General features: G+C 41.1%; 1 protein-coding gene across 5 annotated transcripts in view; it reads left to right on the top strand.

The window, feature by feature from the left end:
- The window catches only part of MTMR1 (myotubularin related protein 1), a 64782-nt gene that overhangs the window by 16094 nt on the left and 34309 nt on the right, over positions 1-14379 (top strand). For 4 of the 5 annotated variants that reach the window (XM_006087735.3, XM_023753046.1, XM_023753044.1 and 1 more), the window contains one exon: positions 11912-11987. In XM_006087735.3, the coding sequence (XP_006087797.1) occupies positions 11942-11987 (46 nt within the window). In that variant the 5' untranslated portion in view covers positions 11912-11941. Of the gene's footprint in view, positions 1-8106; positions 8207-11911; positions 11988-14379 lie in introns of all 5 variants that reach the window. The other variant, XM_023753045.1, reaches the window with a different exon arrangement.

Here is a 14379-nt window from a genome sequence, read left to right as displayed (position 1 = left end):
CTTTCCCAGTGGCTGAGAGGGTTGAGATAACACCTAAAACAATTTACCACAGCACCTGGCATTGAGTTGATCTTGGTGATAATTGTACTACTGGAACTGGCTGGGTTTGAAAACTTTCTGCAATAACTTTCACGCTGTTGAGGATTTAGGGGTGTCAACTACCTAAAGGAGAATTCAAACAGAAGCTGAACAGTTACAGACCCATAATAATTGCTCAAAGCTGACTTGAAGGGCCTGGCTCAGGTGTGAGGCCACAGTGGGCCCTGGATAACACACACTCTCCCAAAGGTAGCCCTGGACAACTTTGACCTCTCCTTTGGGGCAGAGCCCCAAATTCTTCATGGGACCGGGAGACCAGGCTGTACCCTATAGGCAGGCTGGCACACAAAGCCCAGAGAGGCAAAGGGGGCACAGTAGCTCTCTTCCCCAAATCCACCCAGAGCAAGTGATCATCCCGAGCCCTTGCCTCTCTAGTGGGGAGTGCCCCAAAGAAAGATTTGAATGGAACCTGAGGGCAGAGGAAGAGAGTTTTATGCCCAAAACAAACTTTCATACAAATTTAAATTTGGGGTATTCTCTGGGAAATAATTCACTGTTTCCCTCCCAGCTACTCACACTGCATACCTAGAACACTTCTGACACCAGATGTGCGTTTTTCCCCCACACCAACCAATACTCCAACACCAGCTGGGAGTCCTCCGATTCAATTAAATTCTCACACTAACTGGAGTTAATGCAGAACCCAGAGATTAAAGGCTCAGTCTCATGAGACTGTCCCCCATTTCAGGTGCCAAAGCAAATAGTGGGTTCCCAGTTTCCCCAAAACTTCTGCTAGACTTGGCTACAAGTTAGAGCAGTGATGGCAAACCTATGACACACATGTCAGAGGTGACACGTGAACTCATTTTTTTGGTTGATTTTTCTTTGTTAAATGGCATTTAAATATATAAAATAAATATCAAAAATATAAATCTTTGCTTTACTATGGTTGCAAATATCAAAAAATTTCTATATGTGACAGGGCACCAGAGTTAAGTTAGGGTTTTTCAAAATGCTGACACACCAAGCTCAAAAGGTTCACCATCACTGAGTTAGAGGCTCCCACAACCCCCTGTTGAATTTGACAATTTGCTAGACCAGCTCACAGAATTCAGGGAAACACTGAACATTTACCAGTGTCTTAAAAGGTATGATAAAGAACACAGATAAACAGCCAGATGAAGAGATATAATGGCGAGGACTGGGAGGGTCCCAAATGCAGGAGCTTCTGACCTTCTGGAGTTAGGGGCAGTGAAACCACCCTCCAAGCATGTGTTCAATCCAGAAGCACTCTGACTCCATACTTAACTTTCAGGTAGTCTGCTTGTTTTGTTAAATAGACTAAGATCATTAACTTTTTTGCACCTTCTCATAGGTTCTTGGCATGTGTAGGTGGTGAGAGAGGGGATATGAGGCAGGTCAAGATAGTTGTGGTGCAAGTTAGGTAGGCTGAGACCCATCTAATCTAATAAAAGAGAAACATGCAAATTAACCGCACCTCTGCTACGCCCCAAGCCACACCCACCAGCCAATCAAAGCGACTATATGCAAATTAACCCAACCAAGATGGCGGCCAGCAGCCACGGAGCTGGAGCAGGCAGGAGGCTTGGTTTCCCCGATGATGGAGGAAGCCAAGCTTCCCGCCTGCCCTGGCCAGCTGCGGCCTCCGCTCAAAGCAACAAAGTTTCAATTATAGAAGATAAATAAATCCCAGATACCTGCTTCCAGCCAGCCTCCACTGGGAGCTTGGGTGGCTGGGGGCCGTGGCCAGCCTGCAAACAGCCATCAGCCCCTCACCCAGGATGGCCACACCCTCATGAGGTGAGGGTCCCCGTTGGGGGCTTGGTCAGCCTGCAAACAGCCATCAGCCACTCACCCAGACTGGCTAGGCACCCCAGCAGGACCCCCCACCCTGGAGGCGTGTGGTCAGCTGCAAACAGCCATCAGCCCCTCACCCAGGCTGGCCAGGCACCCCAGCGGACCCCCACCCTGATCCAGGACACCCTTCAGGCAAACCGGCTGGCCCCCACCCATGCACCAGGCCTCTATCCTATATAATAGAAAGGTAATATGCAAATTGATCCTAACAGCAGAATGACTGGGAATGACTGGTCACTATGACACACATTGACCACCAGGCGGCAGACGCTCAATGCAGGAGCTGCCACCTGGTGGTCAATGCGCTCCCACAGGGGGAGCTCTGCTCAGCCACAAGCCAGGCTGATGGCTGCCAGTATAGCGGTGGTGGCGGGAGTCTCTCCCCGCCTCCTCAGCAGCGCTAAGGATGTCTGACTGCAGCTTAGGCCTGCTACCCACTGGCAAGTGGACATCCCCCGAGGGCTCCCGGGCTACCAGTGGGATGTCTGACTGCCAGCTTAGGCCCAATCCCCTGGAAGCGGGCCTAAGCCAGCAGGTGGTCATCCCCTGAGGGCCCAGACTGCGAGAGGGCACAGGCCAGGCTAGGAACCGCCCCCTCGAGTGCACAAATTTTTGTGCACCGGGCCTCTAGTCTATATATATAAAAGCCTAAGTGACCATTATGACCGGACGACCGGCCAGTAGCTATGATGTGCACTGACCACCAGGGGGCAGACGCTTTATGCAGGAGATACCCCCTAGTGGTCAGTGTGCTCCCACAACCAACCTCCCGCAGCTGGCCAACCTCCTGTGGTCCCTCCCCCACCTGGCCAGCCTGATTGGGACTCGGTGCAATGGACTTGATCGCCAGCCAGGCCGAGGGGTCCCACTCATGCAGGAATTTGTGCACCGGGCCTCTAGTCAACTATAAAAGGTTACCTAAATAGTACTGATGCTAACAACTCCTTCTTGAGTACTTATCCACCTAGGTACAATTGTGTTACCCAATTTAACCCTCCCAACAACCTGTGAGGGAAGTGTGCCCAGCATCACTGGTTTAGAGAAGAGGAGACTAAAACTCCCAGGGCTTGTGTTGCTCTTCAGGGGTCTGGCGGGCAGTAACACAAGATTTGACTCCAGAGTTCATTCTTCCAACCACTATGCCGGCTTGCATCCAGAAGCCTTGGTTGGGAAGATGTTTTCTGAAGTATTTCCATGAGGATTAGATACATAACTCCTGTGGTTTTAGAGCTGATCAGGACCTTGCAGTCATTCTGGAGACTCCTCTCCTTTTGTATTTATAGAGACTGGGACCAAGTGCAGACGTTAAGAGGCCCTAAATACTGGTAGGACCCAGGCCTCCTAACTTAAAACCACTGCTCTCTTCTCCAGCTTCAGTCAGAATCCAATTCAAGGGGAAAAAAAGAATGAATCTCTCTGTGTACCTGAAATGGCTTATTTCAGAAGAAATGTAAACTAAACCAGAGAGAAACACTTAGGCATTCGCTTACAGACTTTCGGGAGACCTTCTTGGTCTTATATCAAAAATACCAAGGATTTCATTACAGTTGATAAAGAATTATGTGAGTGTAGGCCTGGCGGGTGTGGCTCAGTGGTTGAGTATTGACCTATGAACCAGGAGGTCACGGTTTGATTCCCAGTCAGGGCACATGCCAGGATTGGGGGCTTGATCCCCAGTGTGAGGTGTGCAGTAGCCAGCCAATCAATGATTTTCTCTCATCATTGATGTATCTATCTCTCCCTCTCCCTTTCTCTCTGAGATCAATAAAAATATATATTTAAAAGAAAAGAATTATGTGAGTGTAAAAGCACGTATCATCCTACCCCTTTCCAGGCTTTTGAGTTAGTCTCTCCTTCCAATACGAAAGGCTTATATGTCCTACATATAAGGAAGGAGGGCTCAGTTACACTACTTGTGAATGCTGCTTTGTTGTTTTCAGTTGATGGTATCATGTTATAGAGAAAGTGTCAGAAATATTGTAGTTATAGAACAAATGTGAAAATAATGGCTTGCTAGAGCAGAGGTTTGGAGGTAGAGAGGGGAAGCAAGGGAAGTGATAGTGGTGTTGATTTTTTTCATTAACCCTAAAAGGGAGATTGTATGCTTGAAGACTATAATTTAAATGTGTTAATTATAGTGATGCCATCCTGAGGCAGTGTAGCAGACCACCTGGGTTTAAGTACTTGCTCTGCCACCTTGAACTTGGCCGATTATTTAACCTTGACTTGGTTTTCTCATCAAAACTGGAACCAATAGTTTTTATCTCACAAGGTTGTTCTGAGAATAAAATAAATTAATACATACAAAGTGCTAAGAAGAGTGTCTGGCGCCTAAAAATCATATCATGAGTATTTTAAATTTTTTATTGAATTTTTGGAGTGGTATTGGTTAATAAAAATATATAGGTTTAAAGTGTACAATTATATAAATACATTATCTATATACTGTATTGTATTTTCACCACCCTAAGTCAGGTCTCCTTCCCTCACCATTATTTATCCTTCTATTACCCCATGAGTCTCTTCAAACTCTTCCCACCCCCATGAGTTTTTTTATGATGCAGCTTTGCTTAAGGAAGACAATAAAATAACTAAAAATCAAATTTTCAATAATCAGAGATTAGGAAGAGGGAGGTAGTAGTTTGAGAAAGCCTATTTCCTCATCTTTTAAAATGGGAAGAAACTAGGTACTGTTTAAGGTAGACAAATCAAGAAGTCGAGGTGTAACCATATTTATGGTTATGGAGGCGATCCACAGAATTAAAAATAGGTCTAGTTAAACATGGTTATCACTGAGGAATGAAGCTCAGGGGGTGGAGACTTTCTATTTTGAGTTTTATTGCCATATATGTCCCATTTTGAGTTTTTATTAACACAAGTATGCATATTTATACTAACTTTATTGTGTTGTCATTAACAAACGATAAACTTTCCATATTTAGCACATACAATTTAATAAGTTTAGATAGGTATACACTTATGAAATGGTTACCACAATTAAGATGATAAACATATATATAACCCACAGCCCCCTTAAAAAACAAAGCCAGGTTTAAGCTTCTTAGTCTAAATAGTCTAAGTTTAGGAACTTATGGGCTTAAATAAATCTTTTTGTACTACAACATCACGTAACTCAGAAAGCTTTTTTTACTTCAAGAGTATTTTCATTTAATGATGATACAGTGATGAAATCTTCATGTGCTTATCTATCCTGAGGAAAATCTATACAGCTAATAAGAACCTCTGGTGATTTTTTAAAATAATCTATGTTCCATAGAACATCCAGTGGTTAGATGATCAGAAATCAGACTTTGGAATGGGGAACACATTATTCAGGTCTTCCTCAGACAATTACCACCATTCACTTTTCAAAAGTTTCTTTCATTGTTTCCTCTGTCCTAGGCTTCCCAAATGCATATACTGCATGTTCAAGTAGTATTCATAGGCTATTGGTGCAGGAAGAACATTGCTGAAATTAGTGTCCTTATTCAATAAAGTTTGGCTTCCCCTTGCAGAGGCAGAAGCTTGGGCCTCCCCTCCCCATTCTCTGGCCCTCCCAGACCAGCCAGCTACCTCTTCCCACCTGGAGCTGTCCTTCTCCAGGCAGCGGGGCCTGGGGGTCAAGAGAGGCATTTTTCTCTTGGTGGGGCGGCCACATCTGGGAGTCAAATTCTGGAGTCCCAAGTGCGAGTTGGAAATATAATTTTTACAGAAACCAGGTTATGATTTGTGGTTATCTGAGTTTCACGATACCATTAACACTGTAGCTGAGCTATGTTCTGGGTCAAATGTGGGAGCTTTTGTGGGTTTTAGGTTTGGTTTGGTTTCTGTGGGCTGGTTTGGGATTAGAACTGCCTTTTTACATAATTGTTTCTATGGGGGAAATATATTCAGTATTCCAAACAGACACACAAATGAACTTTTCAAACACTGCCTGTTCACAATGGCTAGTAATAGCACTTGACAGAAGGGGTTTGTGTTTAAAATAATGTTGTTTGTCTTAGCCTAAGGGCAATAAGTTTCTTCAAACCATAGACTTGCCTGAAAATTATAGGACAAATGTGTTAAGATTGATTTGATGTTGAATGAAACTTTAGAGGGCAAATGTGTTAGGATTGATCTGTTTGGTTTTATGTACAGGATTATGATGTTTATTAGGGAATGGGCTGGTGAACTTAATGACATTTTGTACAGGTCAATAGTAATGTGTTTGTGATGATGATGTTCTGTATTTTAACTAACAGGTTTTCAGGAGGCCTGATATAAGGGTAAGGATGTTTGGCAGATGGGCCTCCTACTTGTGTGTCTCTGTGCTTTATTGAACACAGTCTATTTAGTGTTCTTTACCTTCTCACTGGTTTTTATGAGTCACTCAAATCAATTTGCTCTGCTGTGTCATAGCTTTAAGTGTTCACTGGAAATGCTTTATTTGTTAAAATGTTTTTATGTGTAATAATAGCCACTGTGTATGAGGGCAGGATACTAAAATTGTTGCCAGTGTGAAATACTGACTTTTGTTGTGTTACATGAATTCTGACCAAATGGATCTTCGTGGCAGGGGCTTATAAGGCAGAGTCCTCTTTTAACCTTATTTAGCATGTAAGTCATGCTAAAGAATTTAGCAACAACAACAAAATTGTTAGTTGTTGTCTACCCTATCTAAATAAGATAAGTCACTTTCATGTCTGCATGCTGAATCCCAAAAGTAGAAGTGCTAATCCTAAAGATAAGTTTAGCAAAATCAGTCCCATTTAGTATTTCTTAAAACACAAATATAACTATTACATCTAGTGGGTTATAGCTTATATTTCTTCATGATTTTCCTTCCCTTTATTTCAGAGTATTCATAAAGCAAGACAAAGATTGGTAATGTGCATGCATTTAAGCCTGAGTATTAGATGTTGAAAATTAACCTATTTCCATTAAATGAAAACAATGTGGATTTTGATAGAATAATTTAGTGACTTCAGTTTAAAATTCTTAATCTTATTGAAGCCAATAAGTAGCACAAAAATAAGCAGGTTACATCAAATTCTTATGATTCTAGTTGGTTTATCTTTGTTTAATCTTGTTTTCACTGTTTTCTTTCACTCGTGAGAATCATTGTCTTTCACTGATTCACATTGTTAAATATTAGTGCTTGGCTTTACACTTGCATGGACTTTGAAATGTTATGTGATTTTTGTTGTTGTTTAGCCATTCGTTTTTCTGTTTTTAAAATTTGTGTCAAAGAATGATTAAATTCTCTTTGTATTTAAAAATGGAAAGTTCAAAAAAACTGGCTGCATTTAAAAAAATCAGCATTCATTGAAGGGGAGCAGTACCAATTGTGTACTAAATTCAGTCTGATATAAAGTATAGAAATGTATTAAGTGACAATTTCACTTTATTGAAAGATGGGAAATAGCAAATTCTTTTAAATCTTTGTTACTTCTTCACTGATTGCCTTTCAAAGAAATATAGTCAGTGGAACCAGTTTCATGAAGGAAAAAATATATATCTATGCTAAATTTTAATATTTTCAGTCTTAGAGACTTGATACAATAAGAGGTATTATAATTTTGTCATCTTAAGTATTTGTATTTTTTATACCATCTGCTGAACTAAACATCCAATTTTTAAAGTTTCAAAATCTGATTCTATGAAGAAATTAAATTAAGAACAGTATACCTTAAAGGGATTGGAAAAAATTTAAATAAAGATATGTGATCTCTCAGCTGTTTCTTTGAAGCACGTTGATACTGTAATTAGAAATATTTAATATGGCATTGATTCATAATTCACAATATTTAATTAGTAATAAGCAATAAATACCAGATTATATGTATACATATACTTATATGTATATGTATATCTCTAGCATGTGATACGTGCATGAGCATGTTTGTGGAAATTTTGGTAATACCAGTGGAGTTGATCGCTGGACAATATAATAATTCTTGAGAGTATATGAATACTTACTGTGTTTAAAATACATGTCTATGAACTGCCTTTGTATTTTGGCTGGCTTTTGCCCTTTACCTGGTTTCTGTTGTGTTCTTTATTTTCCATGAGCATATTACCTGTCTGCTGTTTTGTTCTTTAACTATATGCTATAGTGCGAATTGCTTGATTTTAAAAAGACAGTACATTCCTTGAAATCCATGATACTTGTTTGCTTTTCATTTTTCTACCCCAACACAAATACAGAATAGATACTCCACTTTAGGCTGAGGATGCTATAGATGGCCTACACGTTATTTCCTTACCTCCAAGGGGTGAAATGTTGTGATTTGCAAAGCCATGAAAGGTGTGTCGACTTTTACATGCTTACTGTCTCTTTAAAAAAGAAGTTCTGTGCTTTCACCTGTCTGTTTGCACGTGTTTCTCTTTCTCCTCTTTGCTTTTTCTTGTCCATGCACCTGGTGCTGTGCAGGAGATTCAGGAAGAACACAATGGCTACCCTTCTGAAGCTGAAGCCGATCAGGTGGCAAGTTCTACATGTTCATCTGTTTGTAGCTACAGAGTGTGTATTTAGAAGCCATTTCATACTAGATTTCTAGACAATAAGCAAATGCTTTTACCACTACAGTAGTGCCCTCCTGTCCAAGTTTGATAGATTCCATGATGACATTATTTGCAAAAATTGGTTTATCCAACATTTTGTCAACGAGAAACTTGTTCATCCATACTTCTTGGTTTTCCCACATAGGGTTATTGATGTGTTAATGAGCCTCAGACATAATAGGATTCTGGCGGGCCTTTACAGAGACTTAGAGGGGACAGATGCATATGCTAAGCATGCTCCTTGAGGGTGCGGACTTTGCTTTCTTCAAATGTGAATGGTCCGTGCCCACCATGGTACATTGTACCAGAGAGCTGGTGGGCCTTCAGCTGGACCTTCAGGGTCACCAGAACAGGATTTGGGTGAGATCATCAGAGGAAATTCCTCAACGGGGCAACACTTGGAGCAAAGGCACCAAGAGGAATAGGTGTGTTCATGAGATCAAATTTTGTTCACAAGAATCTGTTCTTTGATTATGCTGTACATGGGTTGGATAAATCAAGGGTCAAATTATGTCTTGTGCAACTTAATAGTTGCAACAAAAGCTTAATGTAGCACAAGTGTGAGTCCCATTTCCTAACACCAGATTGGTAAAGGGAATCTACTGTACTCACCAGACAATGAGCCTTTAAAAACTATTCTCCTCTTGAATTCCTATGCTAAAGTGAAATGTGTTTCCTGTACAAAATAAACATTTTATGAGGAAATCTGAAGCAGCAGGATCATTTGTTTGTTTTGTTCTGACAGTTGCTTTCTCATTACTTAAAGAGCACGTCCCAGATTTAATGATTATTAGTGAGGTTTATCTCACTGTCTCACCAACACAGTCATGCTTCATATAAATGCACAGGTGTTTTAAGCCAAATTCAACATGGCTTTTAGAAGAAAAGGGAAACGTTTGATCTTCAACCTCTATCTTGAGAGCCTTGTATATTCTCAAAATGGTCCCAATCACTGCTGTCTCCCATCCGCACATTTTTTCTTTTTATTGATTTTTTACAGAGAGGAAGGGAGAGAGATAGAGAGTTAGAAACATCGATGAGAGAGAAACATCAATCAACTGCCTCCCGCACACCTCCCACTGGGGATGTGCCCGCAACCAACGTACATGCCCTTGACCGGAATCGAACCTGGGACCCTTCAGTCCGCAGGCCGACGCTCTATCCACTGAGCCAAACCGGTTTCGGCTCCCATCTGCACATTTTGCTAGGTAGTCGTGTGTTGAGGATTTTAAAGTGTTTAATGTGGCTCCACATAAGGCTTAAAGTGAGCCACATTTCCCCCATCCCTTCCAGATATAGTTAGATATAGTTAATTAGAACAGCTTGCTTTAGTAAATATATTTCAAAATAACCTATCCTCATTTATTTTAAAATATAAGTTAAGAAATGTAAGTCTATATAACATATAAGATAGTACTTAGCCATTGAAATAAGCTTTAACAATGTAATATTTGAAGTAATACAAAACTTGAATATTGATTAAAATGACTTTCTCACATTGTAACTATATTATAAAATTACCCTCTAGTGCAAGCAATAAATTAAAGAAGGTGACTTTCAAATTAAGGCTTCTATTAAGGATTTGTGATTTCTTATTATATATAAAACTAGACATTTAAAAATATAAGTGTTGTTTATGCATTAGTGTGTATAAGATATATTTCCAAATCAGGTGTGAATATTAAAATGAACCCCAAAACACTTTCTCATGTCCTCTTTAGTAGTTCTCTAAGTCCCTAAAATTTGGGACTGAAAAGTGTCTAAAACCAATCTGCACTAAAAATTCAAATGAAATAAAGGTGTTTGGAGGTAATTTGTATTGTTTTAATGATAAGGAGGAGGCTGGACTTTGTTATTTTGTGCCCTCCCCATAGAACTGACATATCCAGACCAACATTTAGCATTGAATTTGCTCTTTATGTCTTCACTTTTTCCTTTTCATTATTTTCAAAATTTTGATGAAACTACTATGTCTAGTGTTTTAAAATTGAGTCCCTTTAATAAATCATAATGAAATACTCTTATAACTATGAAAAGTAGTTATTTTGAATTTTCAATAATTTTTATTAGAATTAAAAAGTTTTCAAGTTTTAATGTTTTACTTCACAAAATTATGCTGAAAACTTGGTATTGTCCGATCTGTTTTCCTCTGAACACCAGTGGCCTCCTGATGTTAACTAATATTTTTTTTGGAGAAAGCAGCGCATGACCAAATAGGTATGGGAAATGCAGCATACTCTAGCGCCCTCTTGCTGATTTGGCATACACTGACATGCTAAAGACTGGTCTCATACACACACAAAGTTTAACTTGTTTTCTTTAATCCTGCATTTCCTCAACTTTTCACACACACAAAAAAAGACCTATTCATATCTCTTGGGAATTTAATGCTCTGTGAAACACAGCTTGGGGTTTCTAGGGTTTTGAACATCTTACTCTTATTCGTGATACATTGTGTCAGAGATGCCAAGGAGAAAGTAACCAGTTTCCTTGGCAGCATCACAGAGGATGGCAGTACCTTGGAATAGGCCCAGAGTTCAGGTTCTGGTCCCCAGCTTTGTAGTTCGAGAGCACCATTTTCTCAACTTTTCCGAGTTCCCTGGCACTATCCAACCAAACTCACAAGAGACTGACTACTGGACTTCCATGCCAATCTGGAAAATTGTGGGCATGTACCCACATTTATACCCAGGCACCTTGTAATAGTCATCTATCCAAGACATCCTTTTCCTAGCATCATTGTAGCCAGGAAACCCAGTACCTCATTAGCAACTTGCTTGGTGAGCATGGAATCAGCACAAGGGTGAATTGACTTTGACGAAGCTTGATTAACACACTCTGCTCCACAGTCTTGATTTACATACTCTTGTCTGCCAGATGAGGGCACGCTTTCTTGTGGTCTGGATGCTATACACACTGACAAGCCCCTGAACTTTGTATATACACATGGGTGGCTGGGCTGCAATACAAAAGCCGAGAGCTTTCCTTAGTAATATCACTGCCCTGAGAAACCTCCCTGACTACTTTAGACTTCAGGGTTTCCCACATTATCTCATAAGCTGGGCCATTTCTACAACTAGCTAAACACCGACATCTAATTTTGATTTTATTTGAATTAGTTTTATGCTCAGAAGATAATTTTTTTTACTTTATTTCCAAATTCTGGAGGCACCTTATAATAGCTGTCTGTGTAGTGATTAGAGTATGTATCTGTTATGTCAAGCCATTTCTGTATTAATGTTTTCTGTGAAGTTTAAATATGTGTAATAATTTGCTAGAATATGCAGCATGGTGTCCTGTGATGCTGAGCTTTGAAACTGTCTTGTAAGGGGAGGGAGCATACATTTTGCACGCTTCTGTAGCTTTGTAGTGAGAGCACAGAACACCACAATTATTCCCACGTATACAGATGGGAAGTGAGATTTACTCCTGTTTGCTTTTTTGCCAGGCTCTAAGGGATGGAAATAAGCTGGCACAGATGGAAGAAGCACCGCTTTTTCCAGGAGAATCCATCAAGGCCATTGGTAAGTTTAATGCGTACACTTTGCTTATAGCAATCCATAAAATGACATGGCACTTTCTTTGTGAGCACATGTGATGTAATTGCTCAAGATCAGTCAGAACACTTTCTTTAGACGACGAATGGACTAGGTCTTTTCATTCTTATTAATGTCCTTATGACCTTAAGAGATAGAAGACTATAGAGAATCACTTTAAACTCTGATTCAGTATTAGTTGGCATTACTAACAGAAGAGGACCCACCTTTTCCTGATGAACTGAAGGCTGATTAGACTTGTTATGTCAGTTCATTGCTTTGTTGGAATCCTTCACTATAAGGAAAATGTATCAAGAAAGTGCAATTTTAGTGCAAGAAAAGGGCATGTGTTGCCATCCTGGATTGTAAGGGCAATGGCCTAAAAGCTTTCACATCCCCCCACTGTGGACTAGCAGGCATTTCAGCAGATAGTCCACTGTGCCATGCGTGGATGAGAGGACAGCTGGGTACGACCTTTTCACCTCATAATTGCTGGATTTGGCTAGGACAGTCTGCTTTGCTAGGCTGAGTATTACCTTCTTCCCTTATGGCTCCCTTCCAAAGATGTGTGCTCAGTCTCAGAGTATGGTCATCTTGTGTCAACAACTTCTGAGTAGCTGCACTCTCCTACCACGGCCTGCAAACAGCCACCCCCACTAAATAACCTCTTCTGTGGCTCTGAACCCTGCCTATCCCATCCTTGGTTTTGGCATTCTTTCTCTCTTTGGCTCCCAGTACTTCATTCACTCCTGGTAGTCCTCTGGCCTCTCTGGCTGTTATTTCCCTGAGAATTCTTCTAGCCCTGCCTCCAAGCTGCTTTGGGAATGATCTGTTTAAAATGCAAAGCTAATTATGTCATGCCTCTGCTTCTCCTGACAGCAAACTACACAGATTTAAAGTGAACATGAAGAGTTTTGACACATTATACACCTGGGAAACTATCATCATGTTCAAGATAATGAACATATCCTTCATCTCCCAGCAGTTTCCTTAGGCTTCCTTATAAATCTTCGCTCCCATGCCTTCTCCCCATTCCCAAGCACTATAGACTAAATTATATTTTCTAGAGTTTTCTAGGAATATAATTATTGAGTACATTCTTTTTCTTGCCTAGCTTCTACTCAGCATCATTATGTTGATATTCATTCATAGTGATATGGGTTAACAGTCATTCCTTTTTATTGCTGAATAGTATTCCATTGTATGGATGCACCACAGTTTGCTTATCCTTTCATCTATTGGTGGACATTTGGGTTGTTTATACTGGTTGCAAATTATACTATTACCAATAAAGCTGCTCTGAACATTTATGAACAAGTCTTCTCTGACCTCATGTCCTATCATCCTCATGTACTCTTTGATCCAGCAACTGGCTGCTCTTTCTTTTCTCCTCCCCCCCTCTCTCCCCCCGCCCCGCCCCGGGCTTCCTTGCCAAATTAAGTTGATCTTTTTCTGAGCTCTTATCACATCGTGTCCACATGATTATGATAGCATTTATTAGGCTATAGTATAATGGCCATTTTATATGTATTGTCGCTCACAGGTCACGGCTACTTGTGGGCAGGAACTAGAACCCCAACAATAGAAGCCACTCGGTACATAATGAGTTATAGAAAACATTAATGGAAGTGTTTGTCTGGATGACAACTTTTGTACCTTTAATTGATCCAGTTGGACTCATCTGTAGTTATGTACATTCTTGTCATTCCAGTGGAATGATGCTTTGGGAAGATCTTGTAGGTGTTTTTCGATAGGCATGAGGTTCTTAACATGCATAGGAATCAATATGCTGTTGATACCATCCACACTAATAAAAGATAAACATGCAAATTGACCGTACCTTCGCTATGCCTTAAGCCACGCCCACCGGCCAATCAGAGCGACTATATGCAAATCAATCCAACCAAGATGGCTGCTGGCAGCCAGGAGCTGGAGCGAGCAGGAGGCTTGGTTGCCCCAATGATGGAGGAAGCCAAGCTTCCTGCTTGCCGCGGCGGCTCTGAGCTCCACTCAAAGCAACAAAGTTTAAATTAGAGAAGGTAAATAAACCCCAGATACCTGCTTTCAGCCGGCCGTGGCCACGGAGCTGGAGTGAGCAGGAGGCTTCCCTCCTGCCCGTCCTGGCCGGCTCTAAGCTCCTCTCAAGGCTACAAAGTTTCAATTATAGAAGGTAAATAAACCCCAGAATAAAAAAAAGAAAAAAAGGAGAGGCTGGGAGCTTCCATCGCCGGGGGGCTTGGCCAGCCTGAAAACGGCCCCCAGCCCCTCACCCAGACTGGCCAGGCACCCCAGTGGACCCCCCACCCTAAAAGGGGTGTGGCCAGCCTGAAAACAGCCATCAGCCCCTCACCCAGGCTGGCCAAACCTCCATGGGGGTGGG

This window comes from Myotis lucifugus, unplaced genomic scaffold, assembly GCF_000147115.1.
Source record: "Myotis lucifugus unplaced genomic scaffold, Myoluc2.0 scaffold_40, whole genome shotgun sequence".
NCBI classification, from domain to species: domain Eukaryota; kingdom Metazoa; phylum Chordata; class Mammalia; order Chiroptera; family Vespertilionidae; genus Myotis; species Myotis lucifugus.
This window is presented reverse-complemented; position numbering and strand designations above follow the sequence as displayed.